This window comes from Eubalaena glacialis, chromosome 12, assembly GCF_028564815.1.
Source record: "Eubalaena glacialis isolate mEubGla1 chromosome 12, mEubGla1.1.hap2.+ XY, whole genome shotgun sequence".
NCBI classification, from domain to species: Eukaryota; Metazoa; Chordata; class Mammalia; order Artiodactyla; family Balaenidae; genus Eubalaena; species Eubalaena glacialis.
In genome coordinates this window covers 44,570,993-44,594,827 of record NC_083727.1, presented here as the reverse complement: position 1 = coordinate 44,594,827, position 23,835 = coordinate 44,570,993, and the positions used below count along the sequence as shown (strand labels likewise).

At 34.9% G+C, this 23,835-nt stretch overlaps 1 protein-coding gene across 2 annotated transcripts; it reads right to left on the bottom strand.

Moving 5' to 3' along the window:
• Positions 1-786: 786 nt before the first annotated feature.
• On the bottom strand, positions 787-23,002 carry ZUP1 (zinc finger containing ubiquitin peptidase 1). 2 transcript variants are annotated; one of them, XM_061207248.1, is made up of 10 exons: positions 22,700-23,002; positions 20,832-21,407; positions 18,265-18,375; positions 16,087-16,208; positions 14,333-14,501; positions 7,828-8,016; positions 7,376-7,541; positions 3,878-4,029; positions 2,544-2,764; positions 787-1,016 (listed from the first exon to the last, which is right to left on the bottom strand). In XM_061207248.1, the coding sequence occupies exons 2-10, from the start codon at positions 21,391-21,393 to the stop codon at positions 969-971; spliced, it is 1,740 nt and encodes a 579-aa protein (XP_061063231.1). In that variant the 5' UTR covers positions 21,394-21,407; positions 22,700-23,002; the 3' UTR covers positions 787-968. The 2 variants fall into 2 exon arrangements, with proteins under 2 accessions (XP_061063231.1, XP_061063232.1); XM_061207249.1 differs by lacking the exon at positions 2,544-2,764.
• Positions 23,003-23,835: the final 833 nt, after the last annotated feature.

Genomic DNA, 23,835 nt, shown 5'->3' with positions numbered 1-23,835 from the left:
ATATCCATTTCTTCATCCACCCGGATTTCCTTTTGAGAAATTGCCTGTCCCATGGCATACGGTCACATGCTAATCAGATGTGCCCTTTCTGGAATCTGAAACTTGAGCAGACTTTCTACCTCTGCTCCTAACCTGATTGACCCTGCTGTAAATTATGCCATATTCTAGCCCCTACTGTTGCCTTTGTTCTAGCAGAGTTCCCTAGTTACCTATGGATTCTGTGAGCTTCTGATAATTTGAATGAATTCCCTTCTGCTTAAATTGGCCAGAGTAGGATTCTAGCTTGCAACCTTACATGGCAAATCCAACATGAATCTGAAAGTTTCTTTCCTACAGGACACATTAAACACAACACTCTACATCACAGTTGTATAAGTACGAGTATAAATATTTAACAAAAGCAAATCCCTCTTTTTAGAGCTATGCCTATTAAATATTAAGGTTATTTCTAAGTAGTGAGGAGGGAATTTCATTACATATATAATAACAGAAGAAAGCAGAATGCTATAATGGTAAGAGCTTGGAGGTGCGCAGTCTGGGTTCACACTCTGGATTATGACCACTTTCTTGGGCAAATTACTAATCTCTCAGAGTTTCAGCTTCCTCACAGGCTAATAACAGTACTTGTCTCACAGAACTATTTTCTAGATTAAACTAATTAATACACGCAAAATACTGAGAATACCTAACACAAGTAAGAACCCAATAAATAGTCATGTGACTATAAAACAAAACCGGTTTCTGAAACATGGATAAGACAAGAAATATAAAACCCACAATGCAAACAAGATATTTTATTGGAATAACTACTAAACAATGGAGTACTAAAGGTATAATTTAGAATTTTAGAAATTAAATTATAAATGGAGTATTTAGAGAATTCAGAGATTCATACGTTGTATTAAAAGTTTAATATCTGAATTTGGAAAATAAAGTAAAATTCCACAATCACTGAAATGCTTACTTCTTCAAGGGATCTTCTCGGCTGTAAAGACTTGAGAAGCTTGTCTCCTGGCCTTGAAAAGAAATTTTAAAAAATATTAATAGTAAGGGAGAAGTCAATTAATTAAAATATGTATTAATTATATAATACAAAAAAATCTGGAATTTTTTCCAAGATAATGAAAATTCCTTAAGGAGTATTACAACTTCAAATTTAGGAAATTAGGAAAAACATTTTTAAAGCCAAGCCATTAAAAAATTAAAGAAAATTCCAGATTAAGGCAAAACACAAAGAATTAAAAAGAAAATATCACCTTTTTTATGGAATAATGAATCAAAAGTAAAAATCCTGGCTCAAAAGTCAGAGAGAGGTAAAAACAGAGAGAAGGAAAGATAGAGATGGGGCTACAAGCAGAGAAACACCACCAAGGTCTCACTTTCCAAGACCAGAAAGATAACAGCTAAATAAAATGTGCAGCTGGACTCCATGATATTGGGTCGGCCAAAAAGTTCACTCGGGCTTTTCCATAACATCTTAACCCCACCTATGATGTCAAAAGTTATCTGCATATTGGTGAACAAGCATCTTGGTATTTTATAACAGTTAAAATTAACCTCTAACTTTATTCAGCCAAATTGATAGGGTGAAAAAAATGAATGCAATTTTGGTATTTAAGTCATTGCAATGAAACCTCTAATGTACTGTAATTAAACTGAAGAACCTCTTAAACTGTCCTTGCCTTTATATCCCAAGTTGTGATGCTGAAAAGATTACTCTAGCTCTATCTCTCATTTCAAACAATTTTAGTCCTTTCCCTCATGATCCTATTATTCTTCATAAATGCTCCTTTCTACTGCTCTATCTCTTCTCTCTTTAGAGGGAAACAAATCTGAAGTACTCTAATAGGGACTTTTTTTTTCTTTAAGATTTGAGAACTGTGTATTTTCTAGACTTGATATGCTACCACATAGCTTCAGTTTATACAAGTGGAGGGTTTCCAATTCCTAGGAATTCTTCTATAATGTACTACTCATCACTTAAATGCAAGGGATAAAGAGGTAACAGTACTGAAGTTAATTTCTGGAATTGTATATATCCAATAAGTAAGTGTATGTGTATGCACAGTTCTCGAATCTTAAAGAAAAAAATGTCCCTATTAGAGTACTTCACTCTCTCAATAGTGTGATATATATATCTCCAATAGTTCATCCAACATATCCAAGTGCCTAACATAGAGCCTCAGGAATCACTAGAATCACATTTAATAAACAGTTATTATGAGACCAATATGAGTTAGAACTCCTTGGATTAAGTTAGCTTTTCCTTACCATATATGTTGCCATTTTTCATTACTCCCCTGACATTAAAAATTAAATTATGTATTATAAAATTAAATTTTTTAATGAAGCTCCAAGTAAAATATTTGACAAAATTAGGTACCATTTGAAATTTAAAGAAGTCCATTCCAGAAATTAAATGACATACAAAATATCTTTGCCAACCTAATGTTATAGAATGAGGTGTTAGGAGTTAGCTAAAAATTTTATACTCTGAAGTTCAACCTGTCCAAGCTTCACATAATAAATATTTAGATACTTACAATTTTCTCCTCTGAAGAAAGAACACCCTCTACTGCCACTATCTGGTACTGCTTATGTTTTAAATTCCCCACAAATTTCCGAAGTTGCTTGACACTGCTAGCTTCCGTGTCTTGTTTTAAGAGTTTCTGCATTTCTCGAGAAGGACATCCAGGATCAAATACTAGTAGACATAATGTTCGGTTTTTTCTCTCTTCAATTCCAACAACTGTTTGACTATGACCTATCAAAAAATCAAATAAGAGCTATATATATATATGTGTGTGTGTGTGTTTGTGTGTGTGTGTGATATCTACCTATATGTACAGCTATATACAGATGTAAGTTACTATATATACACACGCACATATATATATACAGACACACTATATATACTTTCTATATATAGCGTGTGTGCACGTGTGTTTAGAATATAAATACAGTCAGTCCCTCTGACATATAGGTTATCTGAGTTCTTTCAGTTCTAAGACACGAGAGTTTAGTTCTACTTCCTAACCTTCAGTTTTATTTGTTCAATTTTAGTTTTCTAAAGGCTTCATGGCAAAAAATTCTACTTTCACTATGCTATATATTTTAGTTTTTCTTTCCTAATCCCATAGTCCTTCTTATTCAAATTATCTCAGATGAATGGATTTGAAATTTACCTACTGAAGAACAAAAATTCTCATGGTTCCAAAAGGTAAACAAAAGTCAATTTACATACACTAGAACTTCAATGGGAAGGGCTAAAACTTTCTAGCTTGTATCCTAAACAATGAAATTCCTAATATTTACTTCACCTTCCTCCTGTCAATCCAAATCATCCATTCGACAAATTTTATGAAATATCCATATGCCAGGCACTATTCCATGCAGTTAGCGATACAAAAGCAAACAAAACAAACACTTCTGCCTTCATGGAGCTTATATTCTAATAGGAAGTAGTTCTCCATAAACAAGGTAAATAGGTAAAGTTTATATATATCATGTTAGATAAAGAAAAATAAAGCAGGGAAGAGGGATAGGAAATGCCATTGTTGGAGGGGGGTAGAATAACAAGATGAAATTTTTAAAAAGATGGTCAGGGAAGGCCTCACTGAAGTGAGGTAAAGCCTTGGAAAATGTAAAGGATGAACAATAAAGGGAGAGTGAACCAGGTGGCCCTGAAGATACCAAGGATACCATCCATTACTGGAATGTATTATGATGACAATATAGCTCTAAAAATCAGAGTAATGTCACAATACTCCTCTCCTCCCATTATCAGAATCTTAACGTATCCTAAAGCAAAAGCCAATTACTTGTCTTATAAAAATAGTCTTATAAGTTATACTTAGTATCTGTAAGTTATACTAACCTTGATACTGAAGATAGATAGGAGGTTTAGATGTACACACTACTTTTGGACTCCCTTCTCTCTCTGAAGAATAGTAGCTCAATATCCATTCGAATAAGCGAGGGTGTGTACCCAACGGGCCAGTTGACTTGTGAAAGTCAACAATACGACACCTATAAAAAAAATTGACAAAATGGATTATTTAGAAAATATTAAAAAAATTTTTTCATCAATGGAGTTATAAAATACAAAAACTTCTTAATTTAGAATTAATTTTATTTCATTTTCTTAAGAAGAAATAAAAATTTTATTGTTTATCTGAAAGCTGTTACTTTATGAGGAAATTATTTAAATAACTTTTAAGGTTGATGACAGATATAAAAGTTACAAAAATTTTCTGACATATAAAACTTCCATTAGTAGTAAATGAGGATCATACTTGATTTTTAAAAGTCTACATATAACCTGAGACATAGGGACTTTTACTCCAAAGTCTCTAAACCTGATGATCAATTAGAAGCTGACCTCTAATTATAATTCCTCAACAGCCATTTGAAGCTATCAAAAATATCCTAAATATTTTTCCTGTCAGTTCTCTCAAATTTCAGTAATAGACAAGAAAAGAATACCTGTAAAGATCATAAAAAACCTGTATGTACCCCCATCTATACATCTATCTATCTCCTATTTGGCAACAGACCATGGTGGTATTGTTTCCTCAAGAGGAAGTCAACCATGAATAAACCAAACTATTTTAACCAGGAGCACTATTTACACTTCTCAACAACTATTTTTAAAAAGGTCGAATATAAGGAAAAGCAATTAAAAGCTTTATTTTCACTTTAAAGTATAGCACAGATATCCTATCCTTGTCTCTCTTGGCCATAAAGTTTCCAAATACACCAAGTTTAATGTTGATAACTTTCAACTGATTACTACTGAGCTTTAAATGTTGAAATGAACTTCTGGAAAAACTATCAAAAAGAACAGTGCTTTTGAGTTAGCAGTTGACTGCAGGCTTAGATTTAAAATGTGAATAGTATCCTACAGACTATAATTCACAGAGAGCAAAAGAAAGACATTTAAATAACTAGTAAGCAAATTCAGGGTATAGTAATAAAAAGGCTTTACAAAAAACTAAACTATTTCAGGTGCCAAGAAAACAGCTGGATTCATCAGGTACTTAAAAAAAAATTTTTCCTTTCCTTAAAAATTACTTAAAAGCTCAAAACATGATATAGTATATATAATCTGAAGGTGTGAACAGACTGGCAAAAAGGAAAAGAAAAAAAGAAAAAATAAATTTAGAGGGCATTAAAATAGTCCTTTCAATTTAATAATTCGAGAAAGTTATTATACACACATTCGTTTTTCTATTTAAAATTTAAGAAATATTTTTACTTCTGAATCAATTAATATGATAGAAATGATGTAAAACACTGGCTAAATTACTTAGAAACAAACATAAAAGGAAATATAGAGTCATGAAGCTTAAGGCAAACTTTCCATTAAAGATGATCATAAGCATCTATCTCCGATGCCTCTTGAAAGCCCAGGTCCGCCAATCAGCTTTTTAGTGCCTCATTCTTCACTTTAGGAACAGACAGCTAAGGATTTTTAATTAATTAATTAATTAATTTATGACTGTGTTTGGGTTTTCGTTTCTGTGCACAGGCTTTCTCTAGTTGTGGCAAGCGGAGGCCACTCTTCATTGCGGTGAGCGGGCCTCTCACTATCGCGGCCTCTCTTGTTGCGGAGCACAGGCTCCAGACGCGCAGGCTCAGTAACTGTGGCTCACGGGCCCAGTTGCTCCGCGGCATGTGGGATCTTCCCAGACCAGGGCTCGAACCCATGTCCCCTGCATTGGCAGGCAGACTCTCAACCACTGCGCCACCAGGGAAGCCCAGGATTTTTAAAAGTTAGAAGAAAGCCTTCCAAATGGAAAAGACTAAAATAAATAGACATGAAAACAATTTAACACAGAGGATACAGAAAAATGCAAGGAATAGAAAGAAAAGAAAATGTTGGAAAAAAATTTTACAACCATAAAAGAATACGATGCTATGAAATTACCCCTTAAAATTAAAAACATGATTGTTAAAATAAAAATTTCAATAGAGTAGTTGGGAGATAACGTTGAGTAAATTTAGATAGTAAAACAAAATCAAAGAAAGTCAAAGAAGTTCAGTGGCCAACTAACAGGAGTTCCAGAAAGAAAAATAAAGAAAATGGAGGGATCATAATTATCAAACCACAGTTAACCTCTAAGCTCTTACTACATGCCAGTCATAGTCCTAAGGACATTATCATCTCATTTAATCATCACTACAAGTCTATGAAGCAGTAACTATTTACACGTTCTTTTATCAATGGTGGGACTAGGACAACAAGTTAAGTCATAGAGCTAGTAGGCAGAAAGCTAGAATCAATTGTAGGCAATCTTACTTCAAAAAGTCTAAGCTCTTAACCACTATACTGAGATCTTATAGCCTACAATTCCAGATTCAAAAGGAAAAACAAATGCCCAACACAATGAATCAAAGCCCCAAATCCAATGGTGAAATTTCACAGTATCAGGGCTAAGAAAAGAAAAACTTCCAGAGAAAATAAATAGGTTATACACAAAGGAACAAAAGCAGATGGCAGCTTACCTTCTCTTTAGTAATACTGATTGCTAGAAGTCAACAGAGTAACAACTTGATCTGATTTGAAAATGATTTTGAGTTAAGAATAATACAGCCACACAAACTATCACTTACGTAATAAGACTAGGTACCCTTTCTTAGAAGGCTAATAAAGGAAGTGTTCAAGCAAAAGAGAGTAATCCAAAAAAGAGAAAGACATGGAATCCAGGAAAAATCCAGGATCCAATTCAAGAAAACAGTGAAGAAATGCAACATGATTAGAGCTGTGGAAGGGATCTAGAAGGCAAGTAATCCAGACTAGAGCAGAGGAAAGACGGCTTCAAGAAAAAGGTGTCCAGGAATAAGGAGCGCCTCAGATTTCATGATAAGTGGAGTTTTTGGAAAAATTTGACCATGATGCAGTCAAACTGTAAAACGGAAAAGGAAAGGCAATTCTTAACTCAAAGAAAATTTTAAAAAGCTTTTCAGGAAAGATATAAAATCAGCAATGAATAATATTTACACAGTCATGATGTAAACTCTGACTTTAACTTCATAAAAACTGAGATTTAACCATATTACAAAAATTGAGGGGAAACAGATGGGAGATATAAGGAGAATGCAGTAGACAATGTTTAAAAGTGACAAACCAAGAAAAAGCCATGAAAGCATATTATTTAAAAACAATGGAAGTGACAGCTGCCTCTGAGAGACAGGACTTGAGAATAGAGAAGAGCATGAAATGGGGAATGAGTTGCTGGTTTTCACTGTAAGTCTTTCATTTTAATGCTACTTAAATTTTATTTTTTAACTATCCCTTTGATTAAAAAAAAACACAGTAACAAAAATTTCCCAGATATGACAATAACATTAACTTGGTTTTTCAGGTACATACTTTATCCTTAGGGAGGTCAGAAGTGTATATACTTCACATGCTCCAATCCAGGCCTTTGTTCCCTGTAACCTGTTATTAAGTTGAGAGGCACCCTGGGGATCAAAACCTTCCTTCCATGCATCTTCAATCATAGACTGTATTTTTGGAATGCAAGGAACTGACATGCCTAAAATCATACAAAGCAAATATGTAATATGACAGTTAGTACTGAATAATATCATTTAGCAGTACACCATACATTCTACAGGAACCTACAGTTTTTAAGCCATTATTTCTGACATCTTCTACTGTATCATTTTCTCTTCCTTCAACTAGAATTCAGGCTTTTAATGTAAATATCCACTAAAATACATCTTTATTAAAGCTATTAATTGTGCCTACGATATATTAATTCATTGCACATCAAATGTACTTTATCAGATGATAAGTTCAGGGTACCGTATTTCACATACCTTTCAAGCAATCATCATATGCATCATTTTGCAATAATGATGAAAGCAGCATTTGGAAATTTCTGTAACCACAACCCCAACCTTTGTCACCAAAAGATGAATGAAAGTGATCCACTACTGTAGAAAGCCACACACGCCTCACATCTGTGGCAGCATTCTGATAATACCTATAAAGTGCTTCCATAATTCCTAAAATGGAAAAGAGATTTAGAAGGTTTAGAGGGATATCATCTTTCTATGGCTGTCTCATATATTTCTAATATCAATCTCTTTCTCAAGGGCCACATCTAAATCCTGTCAATTCCATCTTCTTTATCTTTTTACTGATATAATCTTGGTTATTTTCCTGCTTATTTACTACTATGCGAGTTTCCTAATACTAGCATATTACTTATTATGCTGAATTGAAACTGTTTGCTTCCTTCACTTCTGCATCTGCAGGGCCAGCACATAGAAGTACACTGCCGAATGAATGTTCTTGTCCCCCCATTTTATTATACATTCTGCTGGACATCATTCTTTCTGAAGCTCAGTCCTAGTCAATTTGCTCCCAATTTAAAAACTTCAATAGCTTCCTATTACCCACGGAATAGTTTTAATCCATGGTATATGAAGCCCACAGCAAGCTATCCTCTAACTTACCTTTATTTTAAACCACTCCTCTTGCCGTAATTTTGGCTGTGGCCTAACTGAACACATTAAACATGATTTTGACCATGGAGTTTTCATTCAATTACAATATTTACTAAGCACTTTTTACATACTTAGCACCATGCTAAGCATTGAGGATACAAAATATTATGACAATATTCCTTAAAATCTCCTGGACCCAGATTATAATAAGTGCTATAGTATGAATAACAAGGTGTTAGGACAGGGTACATCTGATTCTATCCATTTCCTCCTTCTAGTAACTCTCCCTATATTTCAAAATCTTACTGATACTTTCAGAAGCAAATGCTACAGTCTTCGTAAACGCTTTTCCTGATTCCATAACCCCAAACAAAAAGGTCCTCTTTTTCTGAACAATCGCTATATTTTACTTGTTGTGCCTCCTAGGTACTGGTCATACTCTGTCATGGCAGAATACTACAGTTCTTTGTGTATACTTTACAGACTCTGGGAAGCTTATTGGCAGGGAAATCTTATTTGGATAGCCCATACTTTCTCACATAGAACATGGTGCCAAAAAGGCAATCACTAAATGCTTTACTTGAATGAAGAGTATCCTATAGGAAAATGGGTTTTTGTCTTTAAGAAGGCAGAGTCAATAAATCAAAACAATTAAAGGAACCAAGAGTTGTAGCTGTGCCTACACTATGAAGGACAGAAATATAGACCATTACAACCATTTCCAGGGAACTTAAAAAGATTAGACTCACGGTCAAGAAAAAGAACAATTAAAATGCTATATAACTGAGTACTAAATGTTGTAGCATGGAATGGGTACTCTAGGAATTCAGAGAAATTAATGTGAGATTCAGTACCACAGACTTTGATAAAGAGATCAAGATTTGAGAGACATTTAAGAATGAGGTGGAATAATAGAAAAAGAGAAAAAAAAAAGTAATGTACATTCTAATATACTTTGGCATAGTTATTACTAACTCAATGGTGCCTCATTGTGTAGGTAATACTGTCCTAGTAACCACATATCACTTGCTTTTAAAGGAAAATTTCCTCATAATTAAAGTTTTTTATTTCTTAGCACCAAAATGTCTTTAGATATTTTCCAAGATGAATCTACCTTCTGTTAAATTATATTCTATTCTATATAGAATATAGAGTGTTAAAATAATGAGACTCTTCAAATGAGAGCAGCTTCAATTAACATCTGCATAACTAACAAAAAATAAAAATTTTATTTGGAACTCTGGATTTCCTGGATCTGGATTTCTTTTTCCTTCCCAAGGTTAGGGAAGTTTTCAGAGAGCCAGTGTCTCCTGGAGGGGAGCCTTACCCACGGCTGGTGTCCTGGTTTTTATGCCTGGTACCCCAGCTTTCACAGCTGCCACCCTGAGGGACTGATTCTGGTGGCCAGGAGGGCTTGCATTCCTGGGTCTCACAGGACTATGGCAATCGGGAAGACGATTCTTAGAAGGCTGCCACCTCCAGGGCACTGCACAGACAAAAAACTGAGGCATATCCCCAAGTCTTTCCCTGAAGGCAGCCTCTTTCTTTGTCTTAGAGCTTCAGCCTGGGGGGCAAGCTTCAGGATTGGCACTATCTAGTGGACTAGGGAGCTGCTCTCAAGGAACGAAGGCTGTGGATGCCCCCTTGGCATTCTCCCTCTGCCTTACTCCAGCTTACCAGTAACTTCCTGAAATGAGCCCATACACTTGTGTGCAACCCTGATTTTTGCGATTGTCACCCAGGGGACACTGCCATATCACCTGGTCAGCAGGCCTTATACTAGCAGTCCAACAGGACTGTATATATTTGCATACTTTTGAAAGCTGTTGCAGCCACTATTGAAAACAGTATGGAGGTTCCTCAAAAAAATAAAACTAGAACTACCATATGATCCAGCAATTTCACTACCATATGACACAGCAAGCCAATCTGTTATCAGAAGAAAACAAAAACACTAACTTGAAAAGATATATGCACCCTCCCATGTTCACTGCATAATGGTTTATAATAGGCAAGATATAGACCCTAAGTGTCCACTGAAGGATGAATGGATAAAGAAATTGTGGTACACATACATACATGCAAAGGAATGCTACTCAGCCATAAAAGAGAATGAAATTTCACCATCTGCAACAACATGGATGGACCTGGAGGGTAATAACACTTAGTAAAATAAGTCAGACAGAGAAAGACAAATACTGTATGTTATCACTTATATGAGGGATCTAAAAAATAAAACAAATGAATATAACAAAACAGAAACAGACTCACATATATAGAGAACAAATCAGTGGTTAACCAGTGGGGAGAGAGAAGGAAGAAGGGGCAAGATAGGGGTAGGGGGTTAAGAAGTACAAACTACTATGCATAAAATAAATAAGCTACAAGGATATATTATACAGCACAAGGAATATAGCCAATATTTTATAATACCTTTAAATAGAGTATAATCTAAAAAGTACTGAATCACTATGTTGTATACCTGAAACTAATATAATATTGTAAATCAACTATACCCCCCCAAAAAAAAGAATAAAAAAAATGAATGTAACAACAACAACAAAAAAAACAGAATGAGAAGAGATAACACACACACACACATACATACATACAATGGAATATTATTTAGCCACAGAACAGAATGAAATCTTGCCATTTATAACAGTGGAGGGACCTTAAGGGCATTATGCTAAGTGAAGTAAGTCAGACAGGGAAAGACAAATACTGCATGATCTCTCTTACATGTGGAATCTAAAAACACAACAACAAAACAACAACCACCACAACAACAAAAACAAGCTCAAGGATACAGGGAACAGACTGGTCTTTGCCAGAGGCAGGATGTGGGGGGGTGGGAGAAATGAGTGAAGGGAGTAAAAAAAAAAAAATCTTTAGCACCAAATCGATTACTTCTAAATTTCAAGGTAGCTTATAAAAAGGACACAGTATGTTACAGGGCAGTGTTCTTCAATCTTTTACAGATATATTTATTTTAAATTATACATACACTGCTATGTTCTCCAGTAACTCTAAAACATATGCATAAACAGAAATTAAAGGATATCATAAATTAAAGACAAGTAGAAGTTCTAATATTTTCTTCCTATATACCCTAATGCATCATATTACACAATTGCTGGGAAGTCCTATCCCGTATGGAAACTTCCTGCAGGGAGACCCTTGAAGTATAAAGACAGCCTTCAGAAACAGACCTATGGATATATGAAAATATGACATATGTGTTACAAATACATGGAGACAGTACAGATTTGCTAAATGGTACTGAGATAAACAAGCAATAACAACTTAGTAATTTAAGTATCACTATAAATAAGGGGAAAAATTAGATCCATACCTTCTCTTTCTCTCACTCCCCTTTTTCCCTCCTTCCCTCTCTCTCACACAGACATATGCACAAATAAATTCCAAGTCAATTAAAAGTCAAAATATGAAAAGCAAGGTATAATTTTTTTTTTTAGTAATGGCTACTTTATTTTATTTTATATTTTTGGCAGCGCTGCTTGCGGGATCTTAGTTCCCCAACCAGGGATCAAACTTGTGCCCCCTGCAGTGGAAGTGCGGAGTCCTAACCACTGGACAGCCAGGGAATTCCTGAATATGAAAAGCAGGCATAAATTTTTCTTTTGTTTTGTTCTGTTTTTTTAAATTTTAGTTTATTTTACTGAAGTATAGTTGATTTACAATGTGTTAATTTCTACCGTACAGCAAAGTGACTCAGTTATACATATAATATTCTTTTTCATATTACGGTTTATCACAGTGAGTTGATTTTTATGTGGTATAATTACTTCCAGCTGGCATAAAAAAATACCATGATCTATGTGAAGGAATTATCTTTTTAAAAAAATATACACTTTTTTTTTAACTTTTTATTTTATATTGGAGTATAGCTGATTAACAATGTTGTGATAGTTCCAGGTGTACAGCAAAGAGATTCAGTTATACATATACATGTATCTATTCTTTTTCAAATTCTTTTCCCATTTAGGTTGTTACATAATATTGAGCAGAGTTCCCTGTGCTATACAGTAGGTCCTTGTTGGTTATCCATTTTAAGGGTATAAATATTTAAAGACAATATAAAGGGATATGTTTATGATCTCAAAGATGGGGAGTTTCTTAAACAAGACACTTAGAATACAAATAAAGGGAAAGATTGAGAAATTCGATTATATTCAAATTTAAAATTCTGTCTAATTGAAGACACCATGTACAAAATTTAAAGGCAAATTATAGATTTGAAGAAGATATTTGCTCCTCATATAATCAATGAAGAATTAGTATCCTGAATACTTAATGGACTTCCAAATATCAATAAGAAAAGGACAAACAACCCAACAGAGAAGGGAAAAAGGAAGGGACTAGGTTATTTACAGAAGAAACTCAGGAGTAATCCGAGAAATACAATTACGAGATGTATCCTCCTCTCATGCTCTATTAAATGGCAAAAATTAAAAAGTGTCACGATACAAAGTATAAGTCAGAACACACTGATGCTAATGTAGATTACAACCATTTTAGAAAACAACTCCATAATACCCTTAACAAAGTTAATTATGCAAATACCCTTTAATCTAGTATTTCCAGTCTGGATGTTAGAGAAACTCTTGAGGGGGAAACCTGTTCACAATTTGTAAGAATAAAACACTGGAAACAACCTAAGTAATACAAGGAAATTCTATACAGCAATCAAAATGAATGAAGTACAGTTATAAGAATCAATATATTTAAGCAAATCCAATTAAAGCATACATATTGTATACCAATTTACATGTAGTTTAAAATATAAAAGATTATGTATTATTATGGAAACCTACATATAAGATAAAATTATTAAAACATATATGAGACTGATAAATACCAAATTCAGGATAATGATTCCCTTTGTGGAGGAGGAGAAATCAGAATGAATGAGGGGTATGCAAGGGGTTTAAAATACGTATGAAAGGGTTTACTGCTTTAAAACATTAAATTTCATAAAAACTGGGTGGTGGGAACAAAGCTGTTTCCATATAGTTTGGGTTTTTTTTTAAACTATACTAACAGATATGTTAAAAAAAAAATGTTAAAAAAATCAGGAAAAATGGCATTCTTTGGAACAAGGCAGATCTGATTGTGAATACCAGCTGGGCCAATAACTAGCTATGTAACCTTACCTTGGGAAAGTAATTTAACCTAAGTCACAAAGACCTCATCCAGAAAAATCTAACAGTACACAAGATTTTTCTTTTGAGAGTTACATGATACAATATATATAAAGGTCTTAGTATCCAGAACTGTACTGAACAATATGGTAGAAACTATTTACATGTGGCTATTTGAACACCTGAAGTGTGGCTTGTCCAAACTGAGATGCCCTGCAAAGTAAAATACACATTGGATTTTGAAGAATTGCAAAATATCCCATTAATAGTTTTTAATACCGATTACATGTTGACATATTATGGACACGCTGGAAAAATATTAAAATTAATTTCACCTAGTCCTTTTTACTTTTTCTAATGTGACTACTGGAAATTTAAAATTATTTATGTGGTTCACATTCTACTAGACAGCAACTGTCTAGAACATAGTAAGCACTTAATAAAAACTTTTCTAAAAGGTTTGTTTTCAAATGTCAAATAAATTGACACAATATAAAAGTGAATTATTTTTAAGTGAATTATTTACTGTAAAAATAAAAGTTCAGGAGCTTTAAAACAACAAACAAAAAATTACTTGAACACACAGTCTCACCTAAAACTATATAAACTATGGGTTATGAAAATTAAGCAAAATTCAAATAATTCTGATTATTACTTCAGTGATGTATGGAATATTAAAACCATGATTTGGATGTTTAAATACTCACCAGAAGTTTTTGTTTTTTCATCATCAATACCAATAGCTAGTGATTCCATCATATCAGCTTTTCTTCTATGAAATTCAGATGGATGCATTCTTCCCCTATTTACTTCTATCTCCATATTTCGTAGCTGCTGTTGTTTGTACCCTCCAGAATTATTTAAACCATACTGTCTCTATTGAACATAAAAACAAATGACTTAATTTTTATGTCCCTTTACATCAATGAGGATGGAAACTTCCCACTATTTTTTATATCTGGAAATATATTTTGAAACATTCTGGTTTATAGACTTTTATACAAGTCAACTTAAAGATTTTTATGAAAAATAAATCACACACAAAAAAATCCCTAAGTTAATAGCCTTTCTCTACAAACAACCATCATGGCAAGAGACTTGTTTTCCTTGTAGTAGGGAAAGTAGAGAATCCTGTCTTCCTACTAATGGTACTGTGAAAGGCAGATGAGTTCTGACCATACTGATGATTTTTTCAAGACAACCTGTCAGTACTTGTTATTTGGTTCCTAGGCTAGCCTACAAAGGCCTACTTAATCCATAATTCATTCAGGTATTCATTCTATGTAGTGAATGAACTATGTTTTTGCACACTGACAATAATATGTTAAAACAGCCCCTACGGAAAATATTTCTGAGATCTGAACAAGTAACCTGCAAACTTACATAATAAACTCCCTTAAACACTGAAAATTTTTTGTATTGATAACGTTTCAAAATTATATAAGGCAAAGAAGACTTAGGAAAAGCCAACTTTCTTTTCTCCTCTGAATCCTGGTGGGAAAATAATTTTCCAAATAAATGAATCATGAATGAGAAAAATAGCCTAAATTAGATATTCCAAAGGAAGAATAGCCATGTCTAAGATACTGGAGAAAAAAAAGTCAGAGGTCAAATAAGTTCAGGAAGATTATGATATGTACAATGCATATTAGTATATTAAAGGCTTTGAGAAGACCCCAAGTACACAAACCTGTTTAACTGGACACTTTCAAACCTATTCAATCATAAACCCTTTTTACTCATATATTACCCTATTAGCACATAGAAAAAGAACACTTAAAAACTCTATGAGCATTATTAGCACAGATGACATCATAGTCTACAGCAAATTAGGTCTGAAAAAAGTAGAAAAACTGTTAAAATTTTTAATGCATTAAAAATACAATAGATGCTACCAGTTTAGTTCAACAGATACCACCACTCACCTAAAATAAACGAAGTCTCAAACATCATCAAAAAGCATTTTCCATTAAAAATCGTTCTTTCTAAATGCCTGAATTGCAATCACTAAAAGAATTTAAGACTCAGGAGACATTAATTCTAAGTTTCTGTTTTAAGTACCTATACAAACACTAAAAATTCTGAGTCTCAATTTCCTAATTTTCCCCATCGACATAGGTTTATATCCAGGCTTTACCATTTAATACTGCCAAACCCTGAGCAAGTTAAGCTACTTAAGTACTTTGTGTCTCCATTTCTTCATCTGCTGTTAAAATAAAAGGTCTAAAGTAACTTCATGGAGCAGTGAAGATTTTAAGATACTTTATATGAAGTGTTCACCCCAGTACATGACCAGAATGAGTACTTATAAATGGTGGCTGTTATGAACTATAAAAAATATATGTAAAAAAATATTTTGCGTAATAAAGACAAAAATAATAGGCTGAAGGCTTGATAGCATGTTTGAAAAATAAGAACTCTAACCAAACCAAAATAATATAATTGCTATTAATCTTTGTACCTGCAGCTTCTGAAATTCTTCCATTTCTTGTCTTGATTCTTCAGATCTCCTCTTTCTGTCTTCTTCTTGTTGAAGCTGTTGAGCCAATTCTAGATCTCTAGAACACTGGACTCTATCCATACCTATTATACATTTTTAATGTTTAGAATAAAATAACTACTGAAATAAAGGCTCACTTATATGTTAATACATATTTTTTAAAAGTAGTAAATGCTATTATTTTGCCATTTATTCATGACTATGATGTCACAGAAACACTGAGAACAAATCTAGCAGAACTTGAACTGCTTCTGTAAGGGTATAACCTCCACTTAAATCGCTAACACTCGCTGAGTGTTTAGGCTGTGACAGGCACTTCTCATTAATTGTCTCATTTGGATCCTCATAACAACCTTAGGAAGTTAGGTATTATTATCTCCAAAGGAAACCAGAACCTAGAGAAATTAAGTAGCACCCTTGAGTAGTGCCTCCCATTAACACAAATAAGGCAGATTGGTTTTCAAAAGAAATACTAGGGGGGGAAAAGGAAATAATAAAGAGGGTAAAAATATAAGTTTGCAAAGTACAGATATTAGATTGTAACTTAATTACAGTCTGACCCCCAAGCAAGTAGTACAACTATGGAACATCTTGCCCTTTTTCCTCTCTACCCAGTGTCCCACAGATCCATTAGTGAGTGTCTTCTGGCCAGCATCTCCTTGACTTCCCAATTTGATGGTTTAATTATGTATTTGAATATTCTTTCTTTCCTTTCAAATCTCTCAGCCTCTGCTACACCTTCCTAATTGGTCCCTACTTCCACTGGTAGAAATATGCAATTCAAAACTGATTCTTAGCATACTTCTGAAGCTATCAACAGTGATTCACTCAGACCATATCTTTCTCTCATTACCCACTACAGGATTACAGAATAATTTATGTACCCATACAAAGCTTATCATAAACAAAGTAAGAACTATCAGACTCTCAACTTCAGAGATTTATTCTTCCACAGTAATTAGTAAAGAACCACCACAGTAGAGAACTGTTCCATCTTTACTCCAGTAATTCTCATGTTCGTATTAGGCTGAGTGAGCAGGTAATGCTATCCCTGGACATCACTAAGTGGTACTAGGATCATCGATAATGAACACTAAAAACCCCTGCATTAACAGGAGATATCTATGTACCTTAAGAAACTGAAATCCAGTAGAACACAATTGGTTTCTCTTTAGGTCTACATTATATTTTGTTTCAATGGAATTGTGAAAATCATATAGGATCTTTCCACTTCTAAGGCACCCCCATGATTAATTAATCAATGCCACTATTTAAAAAAAATAGGAGCCAGAGGAAAACTTTAGTATCTCTTATAAAACTAGTAGGTGGTAATAAAGAAACTAGAAGAGTACCTGAAAATGCACTTGAAAAACTTTTAAGTCTCATAGTTCATATTCTTTTTAAAATTATATGTGCCATATGGCAGCTTCCTAGTTCATAAACAATTTTTACTGACAAGATGTTAAATTCAACTACTTCCAGCTGCTGAAAGAATGGCCTCAACTTATAAATCAAAAAGATTTTTAAAATTGTACAATATTTCACTGTCTTCTAAATACTGATGTTCTAGGTCAAAACCCTGGGTTCACACCCCTAGTTCAGTTGTTGGTCACAATAGTTCATCCTTTATAACTTTTCTGTGAAAAAACTTCTTAAAAAAGTTGGGCTTCCCTGGTGGCGTGGTGGTTAAGAATCCGCCTGCCAGTGCAGGGAACAGGGGTTCGAGCCCTGGTCCGGGAAGACCCCACATGCCGCGGAGCAACTAAGCCCGTGTGACACAACTACTGAGCTTGCGCTCTAGAGCCCACGAGCCACAACTACTGAAGCCCGCGCGCCTAGAGCCCGTGCTCTGCAACAAGAGAAGCCACCTCAATGAGAAGCCCACGCACCGCAACGAGGAGTAGCCCCTGCTCTCCGCAACTAGAGAAAGCCCGCGTGCAGCAACGAAGACCCATCCAAAAATAAAATAAATAAATTAAAAAAAAAAAAAAGTTGAAGTGTTATTAGAATTTTTTAAGGGACAGATTTATTTTTAACCAATGTGGCTTTTTTTCCCCTCTATAACACTAATCTAAAAAGTAGATAGTATCCTAGGAAATAGAAATTAAATCATGACATTCTTATCTTTAATAGGCATACCTTGTCCAAAGCTGCTTTCTTCCAAATGCAAGTCAACATGTTCCTGGAGAATATGGTAATTTGTACAGATGAGCCCACATATAGGGCAGTCATAGAGTGGTTGATTACAATCTGTATTAGAGATATAATTTAGTTGGTTTGATTTTTAAAACCTTTAAATTTTTCACCCCAAGTCAAAGACTCTACTACCCACTAACTTTATTAAATAAGTAAAAGCTCTTTGTAGTTGGATTTAAAGCAATTTTTCTACTTCTAGGGTCAAGATGAAAGCCTAAGCATAAGCACAAACCTCTTACAATAAAAGAAAATATTAATAATAAACATTTAGCTCTGTAGTCAAAACAAGAAAAGAAAAGTAAAAAGGAAAATCAAATGGTAAGTAGAGGCCAGTTCAGATATGGACTTCGGGGGCTGGATTCTCAGTACCCTCCAAACTGCGTGGTGACGTGCAGAATTCAAGCATTCAGCAAAAAAGCAGGACACTGGGATCAAATGCCCTAGCTGGGAGCATGCCCAAGACAGAAGAAATGGTACCTCTACAAGACCAAGACCTGGCTGATACTGGGTACAGAAAATGTTATTATGTTATTAGGGAACTGCAAATTAAAACAAGATAACACTACACATATATTAGAATGACCAAAATCTGGACCACTGACAACACAAAATGCTGGCAAGGATGTGAGCAAGAGGAACTCTCACTCACTGCTGGTGGGAATGCAAAATGGTACAACCACTTTGGAAGGGTTTGGCAGTTTCTTACAAAACTAAACACACTGCTACCATATGATCCAGAATCATGAATTCCCTTGTATTTACCCAAATGAATTGAAAATTTCTGTCCACACAAAAACCAGTACATGGACATTTATAGCAGCTTTATTCATAATTGCCAAAACTTGGAAGCAACCAAGATGTCCTTCAGTAGGTCAGATAAATAAACTGTGGTACATCCAAAGGAATATTATTCAACGCTAAAAAAAAAAGAATGAGCTATCAAGCCATAAAAAGACATGGAGGAATCTTAAATGTACATTACTTAGTGAAATAAACCAATCAGAAAAAGCTACATACTGTATGATTCCAATTATATGACATTCTGGAAAAGGCAAAAATATGGATAGTAAAAAGATCAGTGGTTGCCAGTGGCCAGGGGGAGGGAAGGATGAATAGGTGGAGCACAGAGGATTTTTAGGGCAGTGTGACTATTCTGTCTGATACTAAATACTAAATGGTGGGTTCATGTCATTATACATTCGTCAAAACCTGTAGAATATACAACATCCAGAGTGAACCCTAATGTAAACTATGGACTTTGAGCGATATTAATGTGTCAATGTAGATTCACTGATTTTAACAAACGTATCACTTGGTATGGGTTGTTGAATAATGGAGGAGGTTGTGAGGCTAAGGGGATGGGGGTATATGGGTACTCTCTGTACTTTCTACTCAATTTTGCTGTGAACCTGAAACTTCCCTAAAAAACAGCATTTATTAAATTTCAAAAAATGAACCTATGCACTCTCCTTAACCTTTTATAGAAATTAACTCAAATGAATCAGACTTAAATGTAAAATTCAAAACTATAAAACTTCTAGAAGATAACGTGGGAAAGGTGACCTTGGGTCTGGCAAAGAGTTTTGATACAACACCAAAAGCACAACCCATGAAAGAAGAAATCAAGTAAGTTGAACTTCATTAAAAGTAAAAACTTCTGCACTGTGAAAGACACTGTTAAGAGAATGAAAAGACAAGCCTCAGACCAGGAGACAGTATTTGCATAACACATTATCTGATAAAGGACTTGCATCCAAAATATATAAATTACTCTTAAAAACTCAATGGTATCAAAGAAATACATGATTCTAAATGTGTATGCACCAATAAAAGAGCCTCAAAATACATGAAACAAATCCTAATAGAGCTGAAAGGAAAAACAGACAAATATACAATTATAATTAGGGACTTCAACTCCCTTCCAAAAACTGGTAGAACTGCTAGACAGGAAATCAGCAAGGACATGGAAGATCTGAACACGATCAAACAACATACCTTAATTGACAAATAAAAAACACTTGACCCAACAACCGCAGAATACACATTTTTTCCCCAAGTGTCTATGGAACATGTGCTGAGAGAGATCATATACCATACCTTAGGCCATAAAACAAGTTTCAAGAAATTCAAAAGAACTTAAACCATAAAGTTTGTTCTCTGATCATAACAGAATCAAACTAGAACTTGGTAACAAAATCAGAGTCCCACGCAGTTCAGATGCCACTGGGCTGGTGGTAAATAAAAGAATGGCCTCTGCATACTGGACTCTGAGTGTATTTCTCCTCAGAAAGTTTCTAAAACTATTTTCAATGTAGCTGAAACATTTATTATTTGCATCAAAACTCTTTTCCATTATTGTATTTTCATATTGCAATAATGGCAAATGAACAATGTTATAAACAAATTGAAAACACATTTGTAGTGATCTCGTTTACAAACCAACTTTTGGGACACCACATATTAAACTGAGACTACTGCTACTTACTTATTATATAAAACGAATACGTTACCTTCTAATGGAGTGTCTAAAAGATCAGCATGCTCTGTTTTCACATGAGTTTCCATATCTTGACTACAACCTTCTATTTTTCCACAGAATGGACATTCAGGAGGACTATACATTGCTTCATAAATTGATCCTTTAATTTTGGTTCGGTCAGACTGTTTTTCCTTACTTTTCAGGAATTTTCTAGATTCAGTTAAGTTCTCTGAATAAAAGCCTTTATGTTTTAAAATACCACTGTTAGGCGGGCCTTGAGCTGAAATTTTCGGATGATTAGATGCACAAGCTGAATGAATACTTGAATTAACTTCCATTCTACACTGTAGGGTGCTGTCCTTCCTGCTATTGGAAGTTCCATACTGTATTGTATTAATCCTCTCAAAGTTTTTTTCTAGTTCATTTTGCTCAAAATGAGCAGTTTCAATATGAAAACACATTTCATCATAATTCACACCTGACAACTTGCAAAATGGACATGTAACTTCATTTTCCATGTGAACAATTAGGAGGTGAGCCTTCATGTCTGGTTCTGAGGTTACTGTTACACCACATATATTGCAAGATAGCATGGTACAGCAGGTAACTAGAAAAGAATACAATATTATTTTAAGTTAGAAAGTAGGAGTTGAAAAAAATACATTTTGTAAAATGATTTTGAGCAATTATATTTGTTATTTATAACTGGATTATTTAGATGAAGAAATTTTCAATGTACTTACTGTTCCTCAAATACACAAATTTATTTATAAATCTCAACCAAAATTTCACTACTGTATTTCAAGTTTATGGTTTCGATAAAACAAAGGCAATAATAATGCAAATTAAAGTAAATAATTTTTCAAAAATTTCAAAAAGTGTGCCTCTGGACTGAGGTAGAGAAAAAATAACGTTTATAAACTTGCAGGTAAAATAAGTCAAGTAAGAGAAAACAAAGAGAAGAAACCTTATCAACTGATATATCTAAATACAAAACTTTAAAATTATTAACAATGAATTGGGTAAACAAACAAATCTTTATAATAGCAGTTAACAGTTAAAAAGCTTTACATACATCAAACCAATTCAAGCACCATTATTATCATTCTATATGGAGGAAACCCTGGCTCAGATATGTCACCAGTGCCAGAAAATGGTTAGCCAAAATGCTAACCCAGTCACGCTCCAGAGGCTGTACTCTCCACCCAAAAAAATAAAAGCCAAGTGAGCATAATAGAAAACAGCACTGATTCCAGAGTCAAAGAGAACTGGATTATAATCTCAGGTTTCATAATTTTAGGTGAGACATCTCACCTCTTTGAGGTTTGGTCTACAAAACGAGTTGTACTAAATCAGCAGTCATTTCTGGGTTTTACGGACAAATAAAGTACTGGCTACTGACACAAAGGTGATTTTGCTAAGCAGTAATTTTCAAAAAGCAATCACCGTCACAACCTTTCTACTACAGACTACCGTTCAGCTAAAAACTATTCAGAAAACAAACAGGAAATGAAAAATAAGGAAACTATATTCAGAAAACAAACAGGAAATGAAAAATAAGGAAACTACTCCCATCATTTAAATAAATGTAGCTTTCTAAGAACTCCCAACTTTGTCCTTTTCTCCATTTCCCTTCAGATAAGTGAAAATAGTCTCTGATTTTGGATGAAAATTCTCCCAAACCCCCAGTGGAAAGAACGTCACACGCAGAGAAGTTTCTACGTTCCCCGGGCTGGGACACAGCTGGACGCAGAAGGATGCGCTTCAACTCCCCAACACTTAGATCACAACAAGGGGATGAGAGATGTACGGAGGCCGGCGAGAGGTGCCGAAGCCTACCCAAGCAAGGGTCCATGCCAGCGTCCCGGGCCAGGACAGGAAACAAGCCCCGATACTAACTGGGTCAAAGCGTTGGGTCCAGGGAACCAGGGCTGGACGGTCACTTCCTACCGGCCTGTGGAGCCGGCCACAGGCCGGCCACACTGCCCTGTGCTTGGCTTCCTCTTCGGATCCCGCGGCTGACGCCGGCTGGCTTGCGGGCAGGAGTGCGTCCGCGGCGTCGATTACCTTTCCAGGCCTAAAAGACTGAGGTAGGCCCTCTTTCTACCCAGAGACTCACGGTGAACCGAGAAGAGAACGAGGGACTCCGATAAGCTTCAGCCTCCAGAAACAAATTCAAAAAGCTCTTCTACTCCCCGGAAGGGAAGGACTCCCAGCATGCACCGCTCCACGCTAATCTGGGTTGTAGTGCATTCTGGGAGTCGTAGTCTTTTTGCACCTTCCCGACAAGGTTCCAACGCCTAATTTACGAGGAGAGGGCAGGTCCTAGGGCATTACACAAATCCACAGTACCCACTATCCAGGGCCTGACTGAGTAGCACTCTATTACGTTATCAATAAAGGGCTTATAATGCTACAGCGTGCCAAACTCAGAACTATGGAGGATGACAAAGACACGTTCTTGCCTCAAGGTTACAAGATAACGTTATCTTGACCCCTGAATTAAAAATATGAAACAGCTCTTGGGATTTAAAAAATACAATAGCAGAATTTTAAAAAAGACATCAATGGAGAGCTGTAGGATAACCCAAAAAATTTCTCAGAAAAGAGAACAAAAAGAACAAGAGATGGAAAACAGGAGTTTCTTTGGGGAAGGAATCGTGTTATTTATCTTGCATATTCTGTGCCTAACACTACATGTAGAAAACAGTCTGTTTTCAATACTGCTTGTTCAACCCCAGGGTGGATTACAAGGCTATATATGTGTTATAATAATTTAGAGTACTTTATCTGGAGTTATTTATTTCATATATCAGTGACTACTTTTTTTGTCAAAAATCCACAGATGTTACAGAATCCAAAAATTTAAATAAATAGCTAACTGAAAAGCTTGAAACAAATGAGCAGAGAATGTAGGAAGGCAGGAAATAAAGCTCCATGAGGTTAAGATTTTTATCCGTTGTGTACACTGTTGTACCTCCAATATCAAACAATGCCTGGCACAGATTATGCCCTCCATCAATATAGCACGTTGT

Coding starts and splice junctions, on each gene's coding strand:
- ZUP1 (XM_061207248.1), bottom strand. CDS start 21,393: ATGCTATCTTGCAATATATGTGGTGTAACAGTAACCTCAGAACCAGAC. Junction 16,209..18,264: donor AGAAAGCAGCTTTGGACAAG/GTATGCCTATTA, acceptor AATGTATAATAG/GTATGGATAGAGTCCAGTGT. Junction 4,030..7,375: donor CTGACCTCCCTAAGGATAAA/GTATGTACCTGA, acceptor TTTTTTTTATAG/GTGTCGTATTGTTGACTTTC.